Source organism: Symphalangus syndactylus, chromosome 14 (genome assembly GCF_028878055.3).
Source record: "Symphalangus syndactylus isolate Jambi chromosome 14, NHGRI_mSymSyn1-v2.1_pri, whole genome shotgun sequence".
Lineage (NCBI taxonomy): Eukaryota > Metazoa > Chordata > Mammalia > Primates > Hylobatidae > Symphalangus > Symphalangus syndactylus.
The window spans coordinates 54,735,824-54,761,764 of NC_072436.2; the positions used below are offsets into that span (position 1 = coordinate 54,735,824).

A 25,941-nucleotide genomic window follows, 5' to 3' on the forward strand; every position below is an offset into this window, starting at 1 on the left:
TTTTTCTGTAAAGGATCAATATTTTTAGTTTTTGTAGGTCATATGGTCTCTGTCACAGCTACTCAGCTCCACTGCTGTAACTCAAAGGCAGCCATAGCAATCCACAAACAGATGTGTGGGTTCTCATAAAACTTCTCAAAATAGGCTGCTAGCCAGATGTGGCCCTTGCACCACCATTTGCCAACCCCCACTGTAGGCAATTTAAAATTATTGTGTCTTCCAAGTCTCAAAAAAGGCACTTTTCTGCTGGGAGTCTAGTGCCAAGGTCTCCAGAAACTGGTTCTCACCTGCACAATTTAAGCAGTGCCCCACCAAAATCTCTAGGTGTGCAGCGGCCCTACGCTCCTCTGGACAGTGAAGTGCCAAGCTCACGGGACAAAATGCAGGACAACCCGAGTTCAGGCAAGAAACAGAAAGACAGCAGGCCAGCCTCACTGGAGCAACTGTCAGGTCAGTGAAACTGTCAGTGTCCAATAACCAACATTGTGTCTAGAGAATAATAATCCATTACAAAGAGGAAATGACCCACAAAGCCACTATAAACTATTCTCTTACAGGACGGCCCAGTGAAGATTGTTTAAAAATCTCTGGGTGTGCAATGACGGGAAGAGCATCATTCTGGGATTAGGTCTGTACCTTCAACACAACATGTGCAGTCTGAGTAGCAGTGAGCCAGAAAAAGGCTCATGTGGGAAAACCAAAACCAAAAGGCTCACATTTTGAAAACACAACACCTTGGTCTCTGAGACCCCAGTGTAATGTGACAGTGTGAACTTCTGTAGAAGGGGCACCTCATACAATAAGAAACCATCACAGTGGGTAAGCACAGAAGCTTCAACAACCCTAAAAGGTGTGGCACTAGCTACTCGTCCAGCTACTTTGGAGGCTGAGGCAGGAGGATCTCACTTGAGCCCAGAGTATGAGGCCAGCCTGGGCAACATGGCAAGACCTTATCTCTTAAAAAAAGTGCAGCACCATCCTTAGAGAGATTTCTTTATAAAGAGATGCAACCCATCCCCAGATCCAAGACTTAAGCAGCACGACCTCACCTGCTTTTTGCCAACACCTAGATCTGGAGCCCACAGGGGCTGAAGCATCCACGTGGCCTAGGGTGGGATTTCTGTCCCTTGCACCTGCACGTCACCTCACAATTCAGAAAGGACTATTAGAAAAACATGTTTGTACTCTCAAGGGTGGGTCTGAGTAGCCAGAGCGGCTCCACGGGAGGCCTACAGGAAGCAGGTCAGAGTCCCTGGGCCTTCTCCCTGGCTCTCATTCCTGCCCTGTAGAACAGGCAGAACAGCTAGCACCCCTCTGGCCACGGGGAGGTTAGCAGTTAGACATGGAAGCTCCTAGCGCAGTGCCTGGCAGAGGAAGCGTTGATAACAGCTTGTCTTCCTCACAGTGGGGCAGGTGGGGGTGGGAAGAAGCAAGCCTGCAACTCCCTCCACAGCCTCTCTGGAAGCCCTGCCAGCTCTTCCAGGAATCTCAAGTTCAGGCATATCTCTGACCCCAGCCTTAGGAACGCAATCAGAATTAAAGTATCTTCTTGAAAAACAAGAACAAGAAACCCTTCACCACTCCTACCCACAGCCTACACTTCAGACTCTTTCACCTCCCTCCTTGCAGTGCGGGGATGGGGTTTCATATCCCACAACCTTTAGTTCCATTTGCAAAATTTCTTTCAACACGATCTTCCTGCTCACAGTGGAGCCCTGGATGGGCCACGCTTAAATATTAGTATGAACTGACCAAACTCTTCACAAACGCCCTTCTAGTGTCTAGGATGGTGTCTGCCAGCCACACACCCTCTAAGCCAGGGCCACTGCTGACTCCAAGTGACCTAAACTTAATCTTAAATGGCCAAAAGAGTATCTGAACTAAAACTTATTCCCACTTCCCAACAATTCTCCGATTAAGTCAATCCATTCTAAGAGGTCCTTGAGAGAAATACTGACTTACTATACTCTACTCTAAATACCAGTTAGTCTATAGTTTGGTGTCATCCATGCTATTAAAGACAGCAAGAAGTTCAAGTTGAATAATGAAGAATTAAAAAAAAAAAAAAAAAGGCAAGAAGGGGGTTGGGCACAGTGGCTCACGCCTGTAATCCCAGCACTTTGGGAAGCTGAGGCAAGCAGATCATCTGAGGTCAGGAGTTCAAGACCAGCCTGGCCAACATGGTGAAACCCCATCTCTACTAAAAATACAAAAATTGGCCAGGCGTGGTGGTGGGTGCCTGTAATCCCAGCTACTCAGGAGTCTGAGACAGGAGAATTGCTTGAACCCAGGAGCCGGAGGTTGCAGTGAGCCGAGATCACACCATTGTACTCCAGCCTGGGCAACGGAGCAACAGAGTAAGACTCCATCTCAAAAAAAAAGATATATATATGGCAAGAAGGGAAAAGGATGGGGAGAAAAGAGAGAAAAAAGATAGAGGGCAGGGTGGGGCAGAGTGCAAGTCTGTGTGTGCGAGCTCACGGCCCTCAGGTCCAGACACCACGCACGATGTGCCACTCGGCACTCACCTGCCGCTGTGGTGGTCTTCTCACCAAGGAGCCTGGTCTGGCTGCCTGGAATAACCTGCAGGTCGGTGTTCTCAGGGGACTGTGGCAGGTTCTGGGCTCGGGTAGCCAGGAGTGCGTTGAGGTACTGCAGCCGCGTAACCTGGAGGATGACAGCGTTACTGGAAGACTCAAATGGTGAAGCGAGACGCAGAAGGTAGGCAGGAAAGGTCACATCATGCCAGAAGAGGACAGAGGCACAACTTTAAGCTAGTTAAGGGCAGAGAAGAGCAACTGAGTCAAGTGTTTTTAAGACCTCGCATGGAAACTAGGTGCAAAGGTCTGTATCCCTCAGGATGAGTGGAAGGCCTTGCTCCGGGCAGTCTCAGACTAGCTGGTCTAGCCCCCGGTGACACAAAGTCGGCTAAAGCCAGCACCCACGAGCAGCCCAGGCAGTCACCTTGATGAGCTGCAGGTCAGAGAGCGCCCTCACGGTGTAGTCGGGACAATACGCAGATGAACGCGTGCCATCACCTGGGTCAGGCTGCAGGTCATGGCGGATGGGCTGGAGCGAGGACACCGGGGACTGGTGAACTATCAAAGGAACAATCAGTGATGGCAGAAGCCAGTACTGGCAGCTGGGAGCCCCCTCCCCTGTTGGGGACAGCTGCACAGTTTCAAAGACCCACCCCACCAATCACCCTGGAGAGGCGATGTGCATGGGAAGCTGGGAGACGAGGACAAACACGGCCGGGAGAGGTTTTGCAGGGGTGGAGTGGGCCGCAAAGTTGAGCGATGAAGAATGCTGCCCTCCCTCCTGGAAGCCCAGGGGCCACACCACCTTGTGGGGTGGTGGGCTCAGGTGGAAGGAGAGGTGAGGAGGGGCACTGAGAGCCCAAGCAATGATGGGGGACAGGCTCTGCAGCATCCACCCTGGCCCTCAGCACCAGCAGGGCCGTGGCTTACCCGAGGATGGCACAGTTAGGGCCGACACTCCATAGTACGTGAAGGCCCCGTTCTCGAACTTCAGACCCTCTTTCCCGATCTCCACTTCAACCCTGCCCTGGAGGAGTAGCAAGGAGAGAAAGAGATGCAGCCAGATTACCTTTCCCGTCAGAAGACAGCAGAAGGAGAAACCCACCACAATTGTTTGGGGCGGGAGGGTGCATATCTGCATGCCCCTGCTCCCCTCTTCTCCTAGACCCTTCCCTGGCCTGAGGAAACAGGAGGGACTCCAGGCCTGGGACCCACAGCTACCTGTAGGATGAGAATGAAGTAATCCACCGGCTGGCTGCGCTGGTACAGGTAGTGGTGTGTGGCCAGGCGGTTGCTCTCGTCAAACCTCACTTCCTGGTTGACGCTGGGATGCTTCAGCAGGTGCAGCAGGACCTTCTCAGAGATGCGCAGTGGGCTGAATACATCCACTTCTGCCCGTGGTGGAAGAAAGGGACAGCGTCCACTGGGGCCTAGTGGCCGGGGGAACCACACCCAACACTGTAGGCAATTTATTGTGCCCACCAGGGCTCTCCCGGATGGCCTGTGAGCAGCTGCCCCCAACACCTCAACACAAGAGAACTGGGCAGGGGCCAGGTGCGATGGCTCATGCCTGTAATCTCAACACTTTGGGAGGCTGAGGCAGGTGGATCACCTGCAGTCAGGAGTTCGAGACCAGCCTGGCCAATATGGCAAAACCCCGCCTCTACTAAAAATACAAAAATTAGCTGGGCGTGGTGATACACGCCTGTAATCCCAGCTACTTAGGAGGCTGAGGCAGGAGAATCGCTTGAACCCAGGAGGCGGAGGTTGCAGTGAGCCAACATCGTGCCACTGCACTCCAGCCTGGGTGACAGAGCCAGACCCTTTCTTAAAAAAAAAAAAAAAAAAAAAAAAAAAAAGAACTGGGCAGGGCACCCCACACCCACCCAGCTGAGAGCTGAGGCCCCGGCTGTGGCACACCAGGCGTGGCACTGGCCTGGCCCTGCTCTTGGTCATCTGGCAGAGAGGAGCCGTCTCTCCCATGACCCAAGATGCTGGCAGGGCTGCAGAGAACACAGAAGTCCTCAAGACGCACCCGCTTGCTAGGAGTGGGGAGCAGAGTCAGTGTCGGCCCTGGGCGGCCTCCTGACCCACAGAACGGTGAGGAGAGCAGGGGGCATGGACCACCCTCCCGCCTCACCTCGGGACAGGAAGCGCTGGGTGGCCAAGAGCAGCTGAGGCGAGATTTTTACTTTATATTCATCATCAGACACCTTGAACAAGGAGAACTCCTCCTTCTGCTTCAGAGGGGCCATCAGAGAAGCAGGCTTCCTCTTCACCACGGTGTCTCCTAAGATGGAAGAAGAGGGCGCGCGCAGGCATCAACCACCTGTCAGTCAACACGACCACACTAAGAGGCCGTGTCGCCTGCTCCTTCCTCCTGAGGCCAGGGGGTCCTCGATGGAGCAGCATCAGAGCCCCAGGGACATGTCCTCAGCACCTCTCCCTTCACGGGGCCTGCTCCCACCCCAACCACAAAGAGAGAGGGGTGGCTATCTGCCTTGGAGCTGGCTGAAGAGAATGCTGATATGATAACAAAGCAGCTTTTATAAAATAACAGGCATCCCTGATAGGTCACTGGATGTAGACTAAAAACTTTTTAAAATTTAGGCCAGATGTAGTGATTCACACCTGTAACCCCAAGCACTTCAGGAGACTGAGGCGGGAGGTTCACTTAAGGCCAGAAGTTCAACACCAGACTAGGCAACATAGAAGACCGTGTCTTTACAAAAAAATAAAATAATTAGACAGGTGTGGTGGCATGCGCCTGTAGTCCCAACTGCTCAGGAGGCTGAGGTGGGAGGAACACTTGAGCCTGGGAAGTTGAGGCTGCAGTGAGCCATGATTGCGCCACTGTACTCCAGCCTGGATGACAGAGCAAGACCGTCTCAAACAAACAAACAAAGTAAAAAATAATAATAATAGGCCTCTCTGGCCACTGAAGAACTTCTCACTACAAAGCACGTATTCAAGGATTACCAGTGCAAACGGGCAGCAATTAACCTGGAGACCCCATGCCTATGGCAGTCTCAGGAACGGAACTAGAGATGATATGTTTGAAAATCGACGCATGAGTAAAGCGATACTTCTGGAAGCATGCAGAGCAGGTGGCCCGGCCATGACGCACAGGCTCTGTACAGCACTGCAGACCTCAGCCACCATCCTAACAGGCGGACACTTTTACCATGCAATCAAGGGCCCGGGATCAGCTGCTTTGAGAAGACTTATTTCCACTCCCTCCCAGTCTCTCAGGCTGGAGCGCAGTGGCGCGATCTCGACTCACTGCAACCTCTGCCTCCTAGGTTCAAGCGATTCTTCTGCCTCAGCCTCCTGAGTATGTGGGACTACAGGCACGCACCACCACACCAAGCTAATGTTTGTATTTTTAGCAGAGATCGAATTTCACCATATTGGCCAGGCTGGTCTCGAACTCCCGACCTCGTGATCCGCCTGCCTGGGCCTCCCAAAGAGCTGGGATTACACGCGTGAGCCACTGCAGCCAGCTGGGAAGACTTTCTTCATGGCAAACAATGGGTTCTTTCAGGGGACATTTCTGTAATGTACAAAAGAACCTGCAAAAACAAAAGCACCTAGGGAGACAGAAGACCGGGAGAGGCCAATGAAGGGCACAGCTCTCTCAGTAATGGAGGAAACTAATAGGACTGCTGCTAATGGAGCCCCAGGTGAGCCCTGGGATTGCAAGGCCACTGCTGGCAGAGGCAACCATGCTTGTGTGGAGGTGTAGGCGTGAGCCCTCCTGGAAGGGGGTCCCTGCCAGCGCCCATGCAGGGCTCAGAAGGGGGCCTGGCTGTGGATCTTGCTGGGTTCCAGCAGCACAGAGGCCCACTGGCCTCTGAAGCAACATATGCCTGGGGAAGTGTGCGGGCCCAGTGGAGACAGAACTGCCAAGAGTCTGGACTCACGGTAGTCTTCAGACTCGTCCAGGATCTCGGACCTGATGATCTCCTCGATCACGTCCTCCAGGGTGACCAGCCCCAGGACCTTGTAGAAGGGGTCGCCCTCACCCTCGTTGTTCACCTTCTGCACGATGGCCAGGTGGGACTTCCCTGTGGGGGGAGGACACTCATGGAACAGCTTGCTGGGGCCCCCCCCAGTTTGATTCGTCTCCCCTGGTACAGGCCCACCAAAAGGACATGGCTAACGTTCATGTTCCTACAACGTGCCAGGCACAGAGCCAGACTCTTTTCTAGGTTTCTACTTAAGACTCCCAGCATGATTATGAGAACTGGCCTTATTTTCACACAGGTTGAAAATGAAGCACTGGGCTCATGCTCATCTGCACAAGGCCCCCCAGGCAGAGGTGGCAGAGCTGGGATCCAGCTCCATGTCCATGCACCTCCATGTCATGGATGCAGTTTAGACAAGGATGCATCCAGTGGAGAACACAAATGCCTTACACAGTAGCCAGCCTGCATATGCAGGCTAACAAGGGCACTGACTCTGGAAACACAGGCTCTCCCGCAACAGTCCACACGGGGCAGCCTTGTGGGGCTACCCAGCGTGACTGTCCTTGGGAGGTTTTCCTAATTCTTTTTTTTTTTTTTTTACAGTAAATATATATGCTGTCCATCCTACATAAATGTGAACGGCTTTATGATAGAAATTAGAAAGAGACAGAAAGATAGACAGACAGATAGGCTGTGTGTATGTGTGTGTGTGTGTCTGTGTATCTTTTGGTTTTCCTAATTCTTAAAGCTGCCCATTAGGGGCTGTCAACCAGGGGATGAGAGGAGTGGTAGCTGGCCACTCGGGAGCCAAGCTGTGCAGGGAGGAGGAGCACCAGGCTGAGATTTTCCACCTTACCCTATATGTCTTTCTCAGGTTAGCTTCCTATTTGGTTTGTTTGCTTACTGAGGGAATGTAAGCTTGGAAAAAGGCCCAAGTCTCAGAGTGCTGGGGAATGCTGGGGAGGCTTCAGGAATTTACTATGTGTCAGATAAGTGCTTTTCATCCACACTACTTTAGACCCGTCTGAAAAAAACAGAATGCAAGCCACCTAAGTAATTTAAAATCTGCAGAGCTGCATTAAAAAAGTCAAAAGAAACACATAAAATTAAGTTTAATAATACATTGTAAGTAACCCAATATAGTCAAAATAGTATTTCAATACCTAATCAATACAAAAAATAGTCATAGACATTTTGTCTATTTTGCACTCTCTGAATCTGGTGTGTTTTATGCTCACTGCACATCTCAACTCAGACTCCCATCTTTAGGTAGCACAGCCCCAGGTGGAGGGGGGCTGCCGGCCTAGGCAGCACAGGTCCAGGACAGGGGTATGGGAGCAACTCATTCAACCAGGCCCTCCTTTGTCACTAGTGGAAACGCTGAGGGGAAACTGGCCTGGACCTGCCTGTGAGGGGGTACCTGCTTCAAGACTCTTTTGGGAAATCAAACAGTCAAGTTCGTGTTGTTGTGTGGATCATACTTTACATCCCATGGGCTTGATTAAATAAAGCATAGTTCTCCAGGATGCTTGTGTTGCCCTGGACAAAAAGCTGGAAATGGCCACATGAATCGTCTCCCCGCTTTCCGGGAAGAAGGCTAGGGCCCCTGGAGATTGCCACTCAGCCCTGCTGAACTGCGTTTCTAGACACCTTCTAACCCTCAGTGCTTGTGCTGGGTGCCGTCTCTACATGGGCCATGGCTGCCCCACCAGAGTACAAACCTGTCAGGCCAGGCCAGGAAAGCCAAGCGCGACATGTGGTTTTGGTTAATGTCTTGGATTCTAGCACCAAAGCCCAGGATCTAAATGGCCACCTCAGCGCAGAGAGGCCTCATCTCGGCTCCCTTCTCCCAGGAAGCCAGCCCCTTTGGCAGGTTTCCTACAGAAAGGGACTCATTCCTTTGTATTCAAACTTCTCTAGAACAAGGCACACAAATCTCCATGGCCTGCCACACTGGGATGATTCTATCATGAACAGAAGAAAGCAGGCCCTGGAAGATCCCCTGAAACAGTGGTTGGGTGACTGAATCCCAAGAAGAATGTCTGAGGGGTCTAGATGGCAGCCAAAGATGGCAGCAGGGGGACAGAGCAAGGGCAGCTGGAGGGAACTCTAGGTCGCCTCTCATCTGCTGAGCCACCAGAGTGGAACCACTCACGCCGATGCCTGCCCACAGGCCAGCTCCACGGAGCCACAAGCAGCTGACAGTGTGTCTTGCCAACGTGAAGCAGAAAGCCCTGGAAAAGCTTCAAGTTTAATTTTAGTTAGCAGGTTTCAAGGTACCCCAACTATTTGAATGCCAAAGTACCCTTTCATAATGCCCAATTTCTATGATGTTAGTAACAGTTGGAGTGTAAGTTCCTCTACCTTCACTTGTTTTCTAAAGCACCTCGGTGAATGAATGAATACTGTCAGAAAGACAAAAGTAGTGTGCTGACGCTCCTCACCGCTGTTGGAGCTGGTCAGACTCTTTTCCGCATCCTGGCAATCATCTGGCTCCCAGCAGACAGGACACCAGAGCTGGGTTCCTTTAAAGCAGAGACTGCGGCCAGGCACAGTGGCGAACACCTGTAATTCCATCTCTTTGGGAAGCTGAGCTGGGAGGATCGCTTGAGGCCAGGAGTTTGAGACCAGCCTGGGCAACATAGGGAGACCCCAATCTCTACATAAAATTAAAAATTAGCTGGGCATGGTGGTGCTCACCTGTGGCCCCAGCTTACTCAGGAGGCTGAGGTGGGAGGATCGCTTGAGCCCAGGAGGTAGAGGCTACAGTGAGCCATGATCACATCACTGCACTCCAACCCAGGTGACAGAGCAAGACTCTGTCTCAAAAATAATAATAATAATGTTCTTGGCCGGGCGCAGTGGCTCACGCCTGTAATCCCAGCACTTTGGGAGGCCGAGACAGGCAGATCATAAGGTCAAGAGATCGAGACCACCTGGCCAACACTGTGAAACTCCGTCTCTCCTAAAAACACAAAAAAGTTAGCCGGGCATGGCGGTGCACACCTGTAATCCCAGCTACTCAGGAGGCTGAGGCAGGAGAATCACTTGAACCCGGGAAGCAGAGGTTGCAGTGAGCCGCGATTGTGCCACTGCACTCCAGCCTGGCAATAGAACAAGACTCCATCTCAAAAAAAAAAATTAATAATAATAATAATGTTCTTTTGTACATTAAGGTCCCTGACTTAACAGTGGTTCAAATTATAATTTTTCAAATTTGATGGCTCAAAAGCAATATGCATTCAGTAGAAACCATACTTCAAACACATATAACCATTCTGTTTTCACTTTCAGTACAGCAGTCAATAAATTACATGAGATATTCAACACTTTATTTTAAAATAGTTTTGTGTTAGATGACTTTGCCCAACTGTAGGCTAAAGTAAGTGTTCTGAGCGTGTTTAAGGTGGGCCAGGCTGAACTATTTGGTTTGGTAGGTTAGATGTATCAAACACATTTTTGACTTAAGGTATTTTCAACTTACAATGGGTTTATCAGGACATAACTCCATTTGTAAGTCAAGGAGCAGCTGTCCAAGTTATTTATTACGGCTCCAAAGCACTCACTCTTCCTGGTGACGTCTGCACAAAATAATCAGCACATCATCTCAAGTTGGCACTGACTGAGGGGCGCCTTGCTGGGGAGGTTACCTCGCCCCCAGACTACAAAGTTCCCTAGCAGACACAGCAAAAGAAACAAGACCCGGAATGAAAGCTGCCAAGATGGCAGGGACTCCAGCTCCACGAAATTCAGAGGCTCATTTGCTTGGCAGAGAGATGGGAAGGGAATCGATTTTTAAAACCTCACGCGCCACAAAGACTGCAATATGCCCTTTGTTCCTAAGTGGAGGAATGCCTAAGAAGGTTAGGAAGGACAAAAAGGACTTTAACGTGGAAAAAATAAAGATATTTGCCAAAGGACTGCACTGAACTAGAGAAGCAGAGAAAAAAGCTCTGGGATGTCACCAGAAAGACATGGCCAGTCTGCCCATGAATGGCCCTCACTCACCACAGGAGCAGGGAAGTCAAGGGGGATTAAAGAGCTCCCCATTTAACCTCCAGGTTCCAAAAACCTCCTCCACTGTCTTCCAAGGGGATCCTTCTCAGTGTGTTGTCAGGCAGCTTTTAGAAAGGTCTGTTTCAAGCAGAGACACTCATTCCCAAATCCTCCTGCATCGGGCTGCTTGTGACCTGCCTGGAGGCCACCCAGCCCAGAACAGGAGCAGCCTGGACCCTGGCCTCTCTAATTTCCTTCCTAGCTACATTTCAACCTGCATTTCAATTTGAACCTGCTGGACTCACCCATCTTAAAACCAAACAGCAGAAGGCCTCGTCCCCTGTCCCACATCCTCTGCCAGTCACTGCTCTCTGCAGCCACGCTCTGTGGAGGGCTGTCTACATTGGTTCTCGTACCTTTCCACACCTCATTCATTCCCCAAATGGCTCCCTTGCCGTGGCACCAAATCTGCTCTTTTTTTTTCTTTTTCTTTTTGAGACGGAGTCTCGTTGTTGCCCAGGCTGGAGTGCAGTGGCACGATCTCGGCTCACTGCAGGCTCTGCCCCCCGGGGGTTCACGCCATTCACCTGCCTCAGCCTCCCGCGTAGCTGGGATTACAGGCGCCTGCCACCTCGCCCAGCTAATTTTTTGTATTTTTAGTAGAGATGGGGTTTCACCGTGTTAGCCAGGATGGTCTCGATCTCCTGACCTTGTGATCCGCCCACCTCAGCCTCCCAAAGTGCTGCGATTACAGGTGTGAGCCACCATGCCCGGCCCAAATCTGCTCTTGCAAAGTTCAACGGCATCCTGTTTGCTGGCCTCCTCTCCTGTCACTCACCTCCCCTGGGAAAGTGGTCTCTTCCCTTAGCTTCCAGGACATTCTGCATCTCGGGGTCTCCTCCTTCCTTGGTCTCGCCTCCTCCTGGCCAACTTCTCCTGGGCTTCCCTTGCCCCTGACACACCTGTGCTCCTGGGAGGCTGAGGCTCTCTGCCTCCCTCCCATGACTTGAGAGACACTCTTATTCTGCCTCCCACTTGCATTTCTCATCAACGGCCTGCTAGGAGTTTGCCTCTTGGGACACTGCACAGACACTAATTCGATGGCCAAAACCTGCCCCCACGCCCGGCCTTTAGTGAAGGTGCACCGCCACCACACAGCCAGAAATCTGGGCCTCATCCTCAGCTGCTCCTCCTTGCTGCACAGCCCCGCTGCCAGATACCAATCTTCCCAATTCCACCTCTGCTGCCCTCTTGGGGCTCCTCTCCAGGCCTGCCATGAACCTTGTTCAGGTTATCATCCCCTCTCACCCGGATCCCTCACACCGCTGGTCTCCCTGCGCTGGTGTCCACAATTGTTACTGATCTGTAAAAATAACTCATGCTGCTGCTTGATGCTTATGGCCCTGGTGATCAAGTCCAAGTTCCTTACACAGCACACAAGCCCCCCCGCCCAGGGGACATCCTGCCTCTAGGCTCCTTCCCAATGAACATGAACATTTTTTATTCTTCCCCAAGTGGAATCCTCAACCACCCTGGACCAAGCTCATTCATCGCATCTGAAAGACAAGACCATGGCAGCGAAGATCCTGACACTAACGGTTTGGAAAATGAAAGACCACTTTCACCAACCTCATCTTGAGCATCATGACCAACTGCAGAAGTTGCCTTTAGTTCTGAACAGGGCAACCCTTCCATCTCCGCTGCTCCAAATCTCTGCTTGGTGACTGCTCAACTGTTGAAAGCAGCAGCCGGCTGAAGCCAGACACCAGAGTGAGCTTTTTCTTAAAAAATCTAGAAACGGGAGTGCTTAGAACACTGAAAGGACAGCTACGGTCTTCCACTTTTCCCCTAAAAAAAAGGAAGTCTGGTGACCTGCCTAGAAGAACGGAAATCTGCAATTCCAGGTTTACCCCTTGCTCCTGGATTGGCAAACAGCTCACCTACCAGCAGAGCCTGTCCCGGAGTAAGAACCACCTGCTAACGCCAAGCACACAGCACATGGATGCCAGGCACTGGCCAAAGTGCTTGATGAGTCTCCCCCCGCAGGTCCGTTTACCCACTCTTACCACTAACAGCAGAGGACCTTGTGCCACAAGAGGCTGAGCAGCCTTCCAGGGCCTGGGAGCAGGCAAGGGCAGGATGGAACCTACTCCGCTGATTCCAGGGTTGCACTGTTGGCCACCATATCAGGAGAACCACCCCTGCCTCAGGGGCTCCGGCAGCCCAGATGGAGTACTTACCACCGCGAGGCTCTGTCTGGACCCAAACCCAGGCTCCCTCCCCAGGGCAGGGTGGCATGGCCATGTTCTAGGGACACAGCCAGGAGCACCCAAGAGTCTAAAGGAATAGTTAGAGCTGCCCACCCAAGCCTCCCACCCATTCCTGAGCTAGAATAGTAACAGTAACTTAGCACCCAGGCCTCCTGCAAGGAATGAAGGACAAGATTACACAGAAAGTGCCCATCAGCTCCTGGCACACAGCAGTGCTCAGTCAGGAGTAGCGGTCATTACCACAAAGCCTGGCCTGGCTTCCTGCACCGACAGGCCAGGGGCTCTCGACAGACGGTGCCAGAGACATCCTGCCACAAATACCAGGGGGCTTTGCCACTTCTTGGCCTTACAGCTGGCAGCCTTTAGGGTCAAGCCCACCCAGCACCCTGGGGTGCTCCCACCCTCACCCTGCAGGAGTGCAGGTGTGAGAAGCATGGCTGTTGGCCAAGGTCTGAGCACCAAACTCTGGGGAGCACCCCTAAGGATGACACTGGAAAGGACTGCAGAAGTAACCACACCTTCACATCTGGAGGGTACTGGTTTTACCTTCAACCTCCGAACTGCTCAGCTAAAACAGTGAAGGGAGGGATGAAAATGTGGAGTTAAGGGAGAACTTGAGACCTTAGGGTCAGAAAAGAAAAGGTGAGGCTGGGTGCGGTGGCTCACGCCTGTAATCCCAACACTTTGGGAGGCCAAGGTGGGAGGATCACTTGAGGTCAGGAGTTCGAGACCAGGCTGGGCAAAATAGTGAGAACCTGTCTCTATATAAAATTTTTAAAAACAGATTAAAAAGCAAAAAAAAAAGGCCGGGCACCGTGGCTCACGCCTGCAATCCCAGCACTTTGGGAGGGCGAGGCAAGTAGATCGCCTGGTCAGGAGTTCAAGACCAGCTTGGCCAACGTGGTGAAACCCCGTCTTTACTAAAAATACAAAAATTAGCCCGGAATGGTGGCGTGCACCTGTAGTCCCAGCTACTCGAAGGCTGAGGCAGGAGAACTGCTTGAATCTGGGAGGCGAAGGTTGCAGTGAGCCAAGATCGGCCACTGCACTCCAGCCTGCGCGACAGAGCCGGGAGAAAGGGAGACTAAGTCAGCATAAATGGAGTTACTTTTGGTGAAAGCAAAGTGTAAGTTTCCCTGGCTTTACTGCAGATAAGAGATTGACACCTAAATACCCTTATCTGCAGTAAGGCCAGGGACCTTAAGAATGCTCTGAAGGAAACATCACAGGTCGAGTCAATATGATATTACATGTGTGCAGACAACCATGTCCCAGATACCTGGAGACTACCTTCCTTTCTATGTTCTTCTAGTTTCTATCCAAAAATTTGGACCCGCTACAAAGCCAAGCACACAGAAACAGTCTGGGAGAGGGAAAGAGCTGGGGGATTAGAGGACAAGTGGACATACCCCTCCCTGCAAATGGGGGGGGGGCTATCCTGACGCGGGGGTTAAAGTGTTCGCTGTCTAAAGGATTCCTCCCACTCTGATCAATGCCTTTTAAGTATTTCAAAAGGTCATTCCAAGCTGCAAGGCCAATACCATCTTGAAAAGGGACCTTAGCTGTCTCACTGCTCTCCACGGGGGTGGGATCCTTTCCTGAAGGCTTCTATAACTCTCCACCCCTTTTCAGGGAGAGGGCACTGGCACGGGCGTCCCCTGCACCATGCCCGGGCCGTTACCTCGCTTGAACTCCTCCAGGACAGCGTCTAGCTTGGTGTCGTTGAAGACGAAGTGGAGCGGATGGTTGTAGAAACGAGTGATGGTGCTGAGCGGCGTGCAGTCTTCGGGATCCACGAAGGCCAAGTCCTTGAGGTAGAGCATGTCCACGATGTTGGAGCGCTCCTCCTCGTACACGGGGATGCGCGTGTGGCCGCTCTGCATGATGCTGGCCAGGACGCCGAAGTCCAGCACGGTGCTGGCGTCCAGCATGAAGCAGTCTTCGAGGGGCGTGAGCACGTCCTCCACCGTCCGGCAGCGCAGCACGCCCTTGCTGAGATCGCTGTAGGGGTCGCCGCCGCCGCGCGCCAGCTCCAGCACCCGCTCCCGCAGCCGCCCGGGCCGCGCCGCCAGCTCCAGCAGCTGCCCCACGGGCAGCGCCACGGGCAGAGTGAGCAGGACGGCCAGGCGGCTGAGGCCGAGCGCGCGCGGCGCCAGCGCCAGCGTCCAGCGCCCGCTCACGGCGGCCGGCACCACCTCTCCCACCAGGAACACGAGCCCCGCGCTGCCCAACACGGCGGGCACCGCACGCTGGCCGGCCGCGCGGTACAGCAGCACCGCCAGCGCCGCCTGCGCCAGGCTGGCCAGCAGCAACAGTGCGCCTAAGGCGCAGCCGGCCCAGCGCCGCGCCGGCTCCAAACGCCGCGCCGCCGCACGCTCCGCCTCCGAGCCGCTCTCGCGCAGCACCTGCACCTCGGCAGGCGCCAGCGCCAGCGCGCTCAGCTGCAGGCCCCGCGCCAGCGCTGCCAGCGCCAGCAGCCCGGCCGCCCCCAGGCCCAGAGCCCAGGGCGGCGCCGCCTCCTCGGCCGCCCCGCCACCCGGCTCCACGCGCACCGCCAGCAGCGCCGAGTGCGGGCGCACGGCCTCTGCCCGCAGGCGCAAGCGCAGCAGCGCGCGCCACTCGCCCGCGGGGGCCGCCGCCTCCTCCCGGCAGCCCGCCCCCTCCGGGGCCACCCAGGACCAAGAGCTGTTGGCGAAGCCCGGGCCGAAGAGGCGCAGGAGGAAGGTGGCGTCCGGCGTGTCCCGCGCCGCACCTCCGCGTACCCACCCCGCGCCCGCCGCTCCATCCTCCTCCAGGCAGAAGCCCAGCACTCGCGGGCCCGGCGCGGCCTCCCCCGCGGCGTTGCCCAGGCAGAGCGCGGCGAACAACCAGCCTAACCGACCCGCCGCAGCTGCCGCCGCCGCCATCGCCTGCTGCCCCCTCTCGGCCTCTCGCGCAGCCTACCCCGCTCGCCCCGCGCCTCCCCGGGCCAATCGTTACCGGTCTTCGAGCCTCCTCGGCCAATAGGCGGTGGGCGGGGGCGGGCCCCAGGGTCGGACTAGGCTGCGCCGGGGAGTAAACAAGCGGCGGCCAGGGGCGGGCCGGGGGCGTGGGGCTCTGGGCCCCGCCGGGTCTGCCGCGACTCCGGATGCGCGGGGTGGCAGTGGCCGGGAGGACGCGGGGCGGCGGGCAGGGCCTCCCAAGCCCGGCTGTCCTCGGCCCGTGCGCGGCGCCCGGAGTCCCACTCCTCCCGAGGCTGTCCCCCGCGCCCGGAGGCCGGGCCAATGCTCTGGGAGTTCCCGGCTCCGGAGCTGAGCGGCCGCTCGGAAGAACCTCGGGTGCTGGCGCGCCTGAAGTTGCAGACCAGACTTAAATGTGCGAGACATGTGCCTTTTTCTTAGGAAAGGCCCCAGGTACCAGAAAGGTTTTAAGCGCGCCGACCTACAGGGCTAAGAGGGCTGAAATAAGAACCAGTGACTGAGCGCCCGGAGGTTTGAGGTTTAAGGTTTATGGTTTATGGAAGATGTTCATCGCGCCGTACCCTGCTAGGGGTCTGGGGACGTCGGACCCAGCCCCTGCGTTCCCGCCGCGGACCCCGTGATAAATACACAGACACGCAAAATCACTACCACCTTGAATCTGGATAGCTACCTCAGGTGGTTAATATCTTACAGGAGCAGAGTGGAGCTGAGAAAGACTCAGCATGGGTGCTGGGTTCCGGCGCGACAAGCCTGACACCTAGGTCAGCATCTCAGCCACACAAGGAGGCGGCAGTTCTGTCAGGAATTACTACATCTGGTGATTCCACTTCTCATAGCTCACCGCTGGGAGAGTAATTCCTCAGGATTAACAAGATCTTTTCCAGAGGATCCTCACTGCTGAAGCGATTTTAGAAGACAGTGTGGTCTGTTGACAGTATGGAATATTCTTTACCCATTAGATATGATCTGTATGTGATTGGAAGGAAATAGATCAACTGCTAACAACACTTATCTATAGATGTTCCGATTCAGTAATTTTTGTATTTTTCTCTACACTTTTGTTTTTTCAAATTTCCTAGCACAAGACTTTGACTTACTGTACATGTCATTTTAAATGACCTTTATAAAGACTATAGAAACAATTTGCTATGTCATGAAAGTAACAATCAAGAAAAGTATGCACATTGTGGCCACAAAGTAAAACTTGTGTGGAAGGTAATGTGCAAAAAAAATGAGTAAGCTGGTGGTGAATGACCAAAGGAAAAGGCTTTGTAAAAAAAATTTTTTTTTGAGACGGAGTCTCGCTCTGTCACCCAGGCTGGAGTGCAGTGGCGCAGTCTTGGCTCACTGCAAGCTCCGCCTCCCGGGTTCATGCCATTCTCCTGCCTCAGCCTCTCCGAGTAGCTGGGACTACAGGCCACCACGCCCAGCTAATTTTTTGTATTTTTAGTAGAGACGGGGTTTCACCGTGGTCTCTACCTTCTGACCTCGTGATCCGCCCTCCTCGGCCTCCCAAAGTGCTGGGATTACAAGCGTGAGCCACCGCGCCCGGCCTGTAAAAAACTTTTTAAAAGATGGTAATAGTGGGCTGGGCGCAGTGGCTCACGCCTGTAATTCCAGCACTTTGGGAGGCGGAGGCGGGCGGATCACGAGGTCAAGAGATGGAGACCATCCGGACTAACATGGTGAAACCCTGTCTGTACTAAAAATACAAAAACTTAGCCGGGTGTGATGGCGTGCGTCTGTAGTCCCAGCTACATGGGAGACTGAGGCAGGAGAATGGTGTGAACCCGGGAGGCGGAGCTTGCAGTGAGCTGAGACCACGCCACTGCACTCCAGCCTGGGAGACAGAATGAGACTATGTCTCAAAAAAATAAAAATAAATAAAGTAATAGTGGCCTGGCGCAGTGGCTCATGCCTGTAATCCCAGCACTTTGGGAGGCCAACGCGGGCACATCACGAGGTCAGAAGATGGAGACCATCCTGGCTAACCCGGTGAAACCCCGTCTCTACTAAAAATACAAAAAATTAGCCAGGCGTGGTGGCGGGCGCCTGTAGTCCCAGCTACTGAGGAGGCTGAGGCGGGAGAATCGCTTGAACCTGGGAGGCGGAGGTTGCAGTGAGCCAAGATCGCGCCACTGCACTCCAGCCTGGGTGACAGAGCGAGACTTCGTCTGAAAAAAAAAAAAAAAAAAGGTAATAGTGTATTTTTAAAAGATGGTAATAGTGTCTCTTCTGCATTGTAAACTCAGAGCTGTGACTAGGCCAATGGGGCATCTCCGTGTTTTTTATTATCCAGATGATGTTCTGTGCCCTTTGAGTTTACCTTACTTTTGCAGATTACAAGAGTAAGCCGCCAGCAGAAGCAATAAAGACATTACTGGGCCTTTCCACTGGAACATGATGCCTCTGAAGAAAAAAAAAAGTGCAAACATTACAATAGATTCAGCTCCTTTAGTTCTCACTTCTATCTCCAAGTCAAGATAAAATACTGACATTGAAATAGAATAGATGACATGCTTGAAATGAGTCATGTGCCTGAAAAGTTATTAACAAAGAACAGTTCCAGAGGAAAGCCAGGAAACACTCCCCATGGATTTAGAGACAGAGCTCTCACCTTTAACATGTTACTTTTTCCTTGTCTCAGGCTTCCTTGGAAAACAACCTGTAACTAACTTTCTGGGAGTAAAGCTTCAGGTGGAAGAACAATTGGATCAAACTTGGAAAACATAAGTGGTCATTTAAATTGTCAGTACCCAAAGATACAAAAAAATCCAGTATGGGGCACGCAAGCTGCTCCTGGAGTGGTTTCCCGTTTGCAGTAGAGGCCTCAACAGTCCTTGACCAGCTTCTCCTGTGGCTGTGCCATTCTTTACCCCACCCCTGGTTAGCATCAGTGGAGACACAGCCACTTGACCTTCAGACCATTGTTGGCCCTCCCTGGGCCGTTTTCCTTACTGGTCTTTTGGATCAAGACATTTCCATGTTATATCTAAATATTTATTCTTGAGTTTTAAACCCACTGGCTAATTCCTGCTTATCTCTCAAGCCTTAGCTCATATGCTGCTCCCTCCGAGTGATCTTCCTTGACCCTCTTGACTAGGTTGGCTCAAGGTTATTGGAGCTATGTGCTCTCCCCATATCATCCAGTATATCCCCTGTTGTAACATGTATTCATTTATTAATTCAACAAGTATTTCCTGCATTGAGTCCCTGCAATGTACCAGGTACTGTTCTAGTGTTGGGACTGTAGCGGGGATAAAATTAAGTCCCTACCCTTGTGAGACTAGATTCTAGCGCAAGGAGGATAGAAAATACCCAAGTCTATATTTCAATATCTGGTAGTAAGTGCTATGGAGGGAAAAAGGCAAGATAAAGAGACAGATGCTGGGGTGATGCTGATTGAGATGGGCTAATCGGAAGCCTTCTCAAGGAGATGGCATTTGAACTGAGGCTTAAATGAAATGAGGGCTGAGCCTTATCAAGACTTAGGAGATGTGTCCCAGGTCAGGGAGACAGCAAATGGAAAAGCTGTGTGTGACTGTCCCCCTTGGGGTGGTGGGAAGGTTCTTCACTAAATTCACAGAGGGGTTGGTAGTACCTGGCGTGCGATAGGGGCTTAAACGTGTGGAACAGATGGATGAAGATAATTTACAAATCTTGCCCTAGACACAAACGTTGGCATGTGTACCTCTTTTGTCTGGACTATCTTCTTTGTTGCCTACCTAGATGCCCCCAGTTTGTCTACTCCATGGAACTTTGCATGCTTGGAGGCCCTGGCCTCAGCACACTCAATCGCACAAGCCAGCCTGCAGCACCTATACAGCACCATAGGAGTCCCCTGCAGAGCTGCAATTCAGGTTCTTCAAGGGATGAACACTCCAACTTTGAAACCACAACTAGCCTGTAAGTGTGGACGAAAAGGCAGCTGCATGTTATAAAACAATATTACTCATAGTTTTGGATCAAGCTTCTTTCAGTCCCATGGGTAGGGAGGAGGGGCAATTTGCTGAAGCCCACTGCCCTTCCAGTACTCACAAGCCAAGGGCCCTATGGGATCTGTTTCACAGGACTCATGCTTATGGCAGCTGAGCACATCTGTCCTGTATGTCTGCCAGCAGCCATGACCCTCTCACTCCTGTGACAGCCTTGACTATATTTAGAAATTCCATTTCTGATTGCATTTCACTGCTGAATGGTCCTAGAATCCTTTATTGCCCCTTGCCCCATCACAAGAGACGGCCAGCCACAGCCACTTTTATCTCGACAACATACTGAATACTGACAGAACAAACAGGCAAGTTGTAGACTCACCAGGATTTATACATATTTTTTATTACCAATCAAAAATAAATTCCATATATCGTTTAGCAAATATTATCATTGTTTTGTGACAAAAGACACAAGAGTCATAACAACAAAACTCCCCGAGAGTCAAACTGTAACACCAAAATAAATCACAAAAATATACAAATTAAAATATTATGCAAAATAAATACGGCGGCTGTCACCTGCCTACCCATTTGGATGCCATCTGCAAAGGTCTCCCTTACGAGGAAGACACAGTGGGTGCGCCAGTTCCAGGGTATGGCTCATCCTAGGAACCAGAGGTTGAACTAGGAAGTGAAAAATTGCACTGGGAAGAGGAAGTCATTAGACCAACAATATTTGGAAATAATGATGACCCTCTGTGAGAAAGGATGATCAATGGGCCAGGGAAGAGGAGGAGCGCCAGCCAGTTGGTAACCATGTGCACAGAGGTCACTGTGGAGGTGTGTGCACCTGCCCCTTTTGCTTCACATACCCCCACCAATGTCTTGCTCCACCTGGCAGTCAGGGCTGTCAGGAATATAGCTCTGCCAGCTTCCAAAAGGACCTGGGAGCAAGCTGCTCCTGTAGAAGACTAAGGGCTTCCCCCCAATAGGGAACAAAAGTCTGGTGTCTTTTTTCCTTACAGTTGAGAACCCATGGGTGTCACCACCTTCTCTCCAGGCTTCCAGGAGTCAGTTCTATGGCTAGGAGACCTCAGACTGGCCAGGGGTAGGCATACTTGGTGCAAGACAATCCCTGGTCCTAAGAGTTAGGATTCTCTAGGCACCTGGAGAGCAGGGCACTTGGGGTGAGGAAAGGAGTGAATAAATAATACTCAGGGGGAAGGCCTGCAGAGTTTCACCTGCCAGGCTCTCAGGACCCAGCTCCTGCTGCACCCAGCGGAAGGACCAACGTGGACCTTGGTCCCACAGCCTCCCCAACTCTGGGAAGCCTGGAGTTTTGCAGCAGGGCCTGACTCAGCCCCAGGGAAGAGGCGCCAGGGCAGGAATTCACATGAGGGCAGAGCTCTTAGTACAGTACTACTGACTTCAGCAAGGGCAGGATGACCTCTCACGCTAAGATCACACGTGTGAGAAAGCGGGGCTGCAAGCTGCATGCCTTTAGGAGGAGCCCTCCTCTCTGAGGTTCCATAAGTGGGTGGATAAGCCCAGGTGAGCCTTGCTAGCCACAGAGGAAAGGACATAAAGAACCTGCTTCCATGGCTTCCCACATGTCCTCTTGTCTCCACCCCCAAGAGGGACTGAAGCTTGGGGATTCGAAATAAGGGGTCTGGGAAAAAGGCTTCAGTCAACAAGTCAGCCTTGACTCTCATTGTGGGGTGGGGGTGGTACTGACTGCTAACAACGCAGATGCTGATGACTGACAGTTCCTTCTGGAACCAAAAGGAAGAACCCAGACAAATCACCTCCAACATAGATGCCCTCCCGCCGAGGGGGAACCTTTGGTAAAAGTGAGGGCAGGGCCTGGGGAGCAGGGGTGAGCAATCAAAGGCCTGAGACCCTGCCTAACACTTGAGTCAGCCCTGTCACAAAGGGCCAGTTGTCCAAAGGGCCAGATGGGAGGCAGGGTGGGGATGTGTCCTCAGCTGAGTCCCGACTCACCAGGAGAGGCTGTCGGCAGAGTTCTAGGAGATTTCTGGGACAGCGGTTGACAGCAGATGTGCTCCTCTCCATAGCTCGGATTATCGTGTCCCTAATCACAGCTACCCAGGAGCTCTTGGCCTCAGCATTGTCAGGTAAGCTACAGCACAGGTGCCCAGGCAGCTGATCTCCATGCCATTTTGTTCTTTGCTTCTGTGAAGAGCTGTCTTCCTCCCAAGGGATAAGCCTCCACTGGCAGGCTCTGGGATCCCACCTCCGGAGGAGGAGGAGGAAGGGAGAGCTCCCTGAATCAGGGACACAAGCTGGAAGGCCACGGCTGGGAGCAGATTATGTCCATTGCTTCCCGGGACAAGAAACCCTTCCTCTTTTATAGTTTTTAGGAAAAAAATATTTTTTTTAAATAAAGTTCCTTAACCCTGTCTTCCCTTCCCAAAATCATATTTAAAAAAAAGAGCGATGAGCCTAGTTTAGAAATTCTCTCAGTAAAAAACAGCCTTTGCTCACGGTAGCTGGCCCACTGCCCCACCTATCCAGGGCTGGACAGTGCCACTTCAGAGCTACTCAGAGGTCCCTGTCAGAGGCCAGATCCCCCACAGGCTGGGGGCCACCTGGCTCTTCAAACAGGCTATCTATCCACATCCTTTCTGGACTAACAGGTTCCCTCTCTTCATGTGGGCCCACTGGGGAGGCCCCCGCAGGGTGGGCGGGGGGCCCCGGGCCCTCCTGTCAGATGGCACTCTCGTGGGAGGCTTTGTGCAGCAAGGAGTTACGCTCGTTGAGAAGAGTTGTGGTCTCGTCCACCACCGGCAGCTCAGACTTCTCGGCCAAGTTCTCCATGTGGGTGGTGCACCCGTCTATGGGAAACTGAGGGCTGTTCTCCATGCGCGAGGCCAGCAGCCCATTCTGGTACTGCTGCCGAGTGATCTGCATGAGGAAGGGATGAGTTCGTGGAGAGAGGGGCTGGGAGGCAGACCCTATCACCAGGCCTGGAGAAACAGGGCCAGGATTGAGGCTGTGAGCTGAGAGAGAACATGACCAGTCAGGGTCTCTGGAAGCCCTTACAAAGAACAAGGTGCACAAACAAGAGAAGAAAGCATCTCAGGGCTGGGCACGGTGGCTCACACCTGTAATCCCAGCACTTCGGGAGGCTGAGGTGGGCAGATCGCTTGAGCCCAGGTGTCTCAAGCCAACCTAGGCAACACAGTGAGACCCCATCTCTGTAAAGGGAAAAAAAAAAAAAAACCCGAAGCCACATGCACACCTGTAGTCCCAGCTACTCAGGAGGCTGAGGTGGGATGAATCCTTGGGCCCAAGAGTTCAAGGCTGAAGTGGGCTATGATCACACCACTGCATTCCAGCCTGGGCGACAGAGCAAGACCCTGTCTCCAGAAGAAAAAGGCATCTCGGGTTTGGGCCCACCATGCTGGGTTTGGTGGATGAAAGAAGTAGCCGATTCCTGAGCAGAAGATGGCACTGCCCAGACAGGGCGGTGGGGCACTCACCTTGATGTACTGCAAGTCCACGAGTGCCCGGACGCTGAAGTCAGAGATGTACTGGCCCAGGACAGAGCTGCCGAACTGGTTGCTGCTGCCTGCCAAGGTTGATGCAGTCGAGACGTCTGTGCGGTCTGGGTAACTGAGGGAGGCTGAGCGGCTGAGTGGGGTGGGGTGGACTGGGGAACGGTCTGCAGGAAGAGCAGAGGTTGTCATGCCAAAGGCCAACTCCGATGCCCACTCTCACCCTCCTGTCTCACCTCATCCCATGGAAGCCCAGGGACACCCCACCCAGGAACAGGAAGTCATTCTTAGGGACAAACAGAAGCATGTAGAAGGTCTGACTGCATAAGGTCTGACTTCGTTAAAGCAAATGAGTTAGTTTGTTTAGAACTATTGTGCAACAAGTATTAAAAAGTCTACCAAAACAAATCAACCAAACAGAAAATAAAAACCACAGACTCAGAAAGTTTATGACTACAAAATCTCTCGTTTCCCACAACAACCAATCAGTCAAGGGCAACACAATGATCATCCTAGCAGGACAGGCAAACTGCCATCCTTAGGCTGGGCACAGTGGTTCACATTTGTAATCCCAGCACTTTGGGAGGCCGAGGCAGGAGGATGACCTGAGGTCAGAGTTGGAGACCAGGCTGGCCAACATGGTGAAACCCCCTCTCTACTAAAAATACAGAAATTAGCCAAGTGTGGTGGCAAACACCTGTAATCCCAGCTACTTGGGAGGCTGAGGCAGGAGAATTGCTTGAACCTGGGAGGTGGATGTTGCAGTGAGCCAAGCTCACACCACTGCACTCCAGCTTGGGTGACAGAGCGAGACTCTGTCTCAAAACAAACAAGCAAACTGCCATCCTTGTCTCAATACCAGCTTATATCAAGTGACATAAACTGCACACTTTTAAATAAAAAATATGCATTAAAAGGAAGAATGTATAGTTTGCACTCTCTCACTGTGAATACACACCCCACACATAATATGCCCCGTCACACCTTTTTTTTGGAGACAGAGTCTCACTCTGTCACCCAGGCTGGAGTGCAGTGGCATGATTTTGGCTCACTGCAACCTCCGCCTCCCAGGTTTAAGCAATTCTGCTGCCTCAGCCTCCTGAGTAGCTGGGATTACAGGCGCCCAACACCACGCCCGGATAATTTTTTTTTTCTTTTTTTTTTTTTTTTTTGAGATGGAATCTCGCTCTGTCGCCCAGGTGCATTCCACCATGCCTGGCTAATTTTTTTTTTTTTTTTTTTTTTTTTTAGTAGAGACGGGGTTTCACTGTGTTAGCCAGGACGGTCTCGATCTTATGACTGCCGGTGATCCGCCTGCCTCAACCTCACAAAGTGCTAGGATTACAGACAAGTGTGAGCCACTACACCCTGCCAGCCCTGTCACCTCTTAAAATGCTCTTATCGGGGGCTGGGCGAGGTGGCTCACACCTGTAAGCACCTTAGGAGGCCGATGTGGGCAGATTGCTTGAGCCCGAGTTCAACACCAGCCTAGGCAACACAGCAAAACCGCATCTCTACAAAAAATACAAAAATTAGCCAGGCGTGGTGGCTCTTGCCTGTGGCCCCAGCTCCTTGGGTGGCTGAGGTGGGAGGGTCACCTGAGCCTGGGAGGCGGAGATTGTAAGGAGCCGAGATTGTACCGCTACACTATGTCCACCCACCGAGCCCCTAAAAAAGAAAATGCTTTTATGGAGTCAAAAGTGTGTTTTGCACATAACCTACTCAGCATGAAACACAGTCCTACCCACTTCCACCTGCAACCCAGCCAGCCTGGCCGGGGCGGGTCAGGGTGACAGGCGCTTCTCCCCTCTCTTTTCTTTTTTTTTTCTTTTCTTTTTTCTTTTTTTTTTTTGAGACAGAGTCTCGCTCTGTCCCCCAGGCTGGAGTGCCGTGGCGGGATCTCGGCTCACTGCAAGCTCCGCCTCCTGGGTTCACGCCATTCTCCTGCCTCAGCCTCCCCAGTAGCTGGGACTGCAGGTGCCCGCCACCACGCCCAGCTAATTTTTTGTATTTTTAGTAGAGACAGGGTTTCACCGTGTTAGCCAGGATGGTCTCGATCTCCTGACCTTGTGATCCGCCCGCCTCGGCCTCCCAAAGTGCTGGGATTACAGGCGTGAGCCATGGCGCCCGGCCCAGCTTCTCCCCTCTCATGAGGCAGAGTTGTAACAATCTCCAATCTCGAATAAGAGTTGTAACAATCTTGAATAAGGAAGAATGGGCTTCTTATTTCGAAAAAGAAACTGCTTTTTCAAATGATATACGTTACTGTATATCATTAACTTGTTTTTGAGAACACTTAGGAAACCATGAAATGCACAAAGAAGTTAATTGTGAAGGCGTGCAGGATCGTTTTAAACAGGAAGCGGACTAAGCTGATTTGCTTATTTAACTATTAAGTTACTAAGTTAGCCATTCTAACAAATTGCCAAGTGAAGAGAACAAACATACTGAATCTAGTGACTCAATGACCAATACAATTTTTAACTAAGTGCGTGCATGCGTGCAAGCGTGCGTGCGTGCGTGCGTGTGTGTGTGTGTGTGTGTGTGTTGGATAGCTAGGGAAGGAAGAAGAGATGAAGAACAAAGGGGAAAATAAAAATTAAATGAGACAAAAGAGGGACCTGGTAAGGTCTTAGTGCGTCATGAACTGAGGATAATGATTAATTCAACTCTGAACCCAAGATCTAATTAAATTTAAAAAAAAAGAGAAGTCTGAGTCCAAGTCTTTATGACTGACGTTATCAAAAGTGGTTTCAT

At 52.2% G+C, this 25,941-nt stretch overlaps 2 protein-coding genes and 1 long non-coding RNA gene across 7 annotated transcripts in view; 1 reads left to right on the plus strand and 2 right to left on the minus strand.

Moving 5' to 3' along the window:
* CNNM3 (cyclin and CBS domain divalent metal cation transport mediator 3) overlaps window positions 1-15,705 on the minus strand; it is a 19,714-nt gene extending 4,009 nt beyond the window's left edge. For 2 of the 4 annotated variants that reach the window (XR_008650681.1, XM_055241063.1), the window contains exons 1-7: window positions 14,456-15,705; window positions 6,464-6,607; window positions 4,681-4,830; window positions 3,762-3,970; window positions 3,471-3,567; window positions 2,965-3,098; window positions 2,529-2,667 (exon numbers count right to left, since the gene is read on the minus strand). Coding sequence is in view for 3 of the 4 variants with exons in the window: in XM_055241063.1 (XP_055097038.1) it covers window positions 2,529-2,667; window positions 2,965-3,098; window positions 3,471-3,567; window positions 3,762-3,970; window positions 4,681-4,830; window positions 6,464-6,607; window positions 14,456-15,680 (2,098 nt within the window). In the remaining variant the exon portion in view is untranslated. The remainder of the gene's footprint in view (window positions 1-2,528; window positions 2,668-2,964; window positions 3,099-3,470; window positions 3,568-3,761; window positions 3,971-4,680; window positions 4,831-6,463; window positions 6,608-14,455) is intronic. The other 2 variants (XM_055241064.1, XM_055241065.1) reach the window with 2 other exon arrangements.
* A 123-nt stretch (window positions 15,706-15,828) lies between these two features.
* On the plus strand, window positions 15,829-16,745 carry LOC134732453 (uncharacterized). Its single transcript, XR_010115634.1, has 2 exons — window positions 15,829-16,166; window positions 16,428-16,745. It is a non-coding gene; the product is annotated as an uncharacterized lncRNA (long non-coding RNA).
* Window positions 16,746-20,048: 3,303 nt separating this feature from the next.
* CNNM4 (cyclin and CBS domain divalent metal cation transport mediator 4) overlaps window positions 20,049-25,941 on the minus strand; it is a 53,189-nt gene continuing 47,296 nt past the window's right edge. For both annotated transcript variants that reach the window (XM_055241699.2, XM_055241700.2), the window contains 2 exons: window positions 23,170-23,351; window positions 20,049-22,591 (listed from right to left, as the gene is read on the minus strand). In XM_055241699.2, coding sequence (XP_055097674.1) covers window positions 22,394-22,591; window positions 23,170-23,351 — 380 coding nt within the window. In that variant the 3' untranslated portion in view covers window positions 20,049-22,393. The remainder of the gene's footprint in view (window positions 22,592-23,169; window positions 23,352-25,941) is intronic.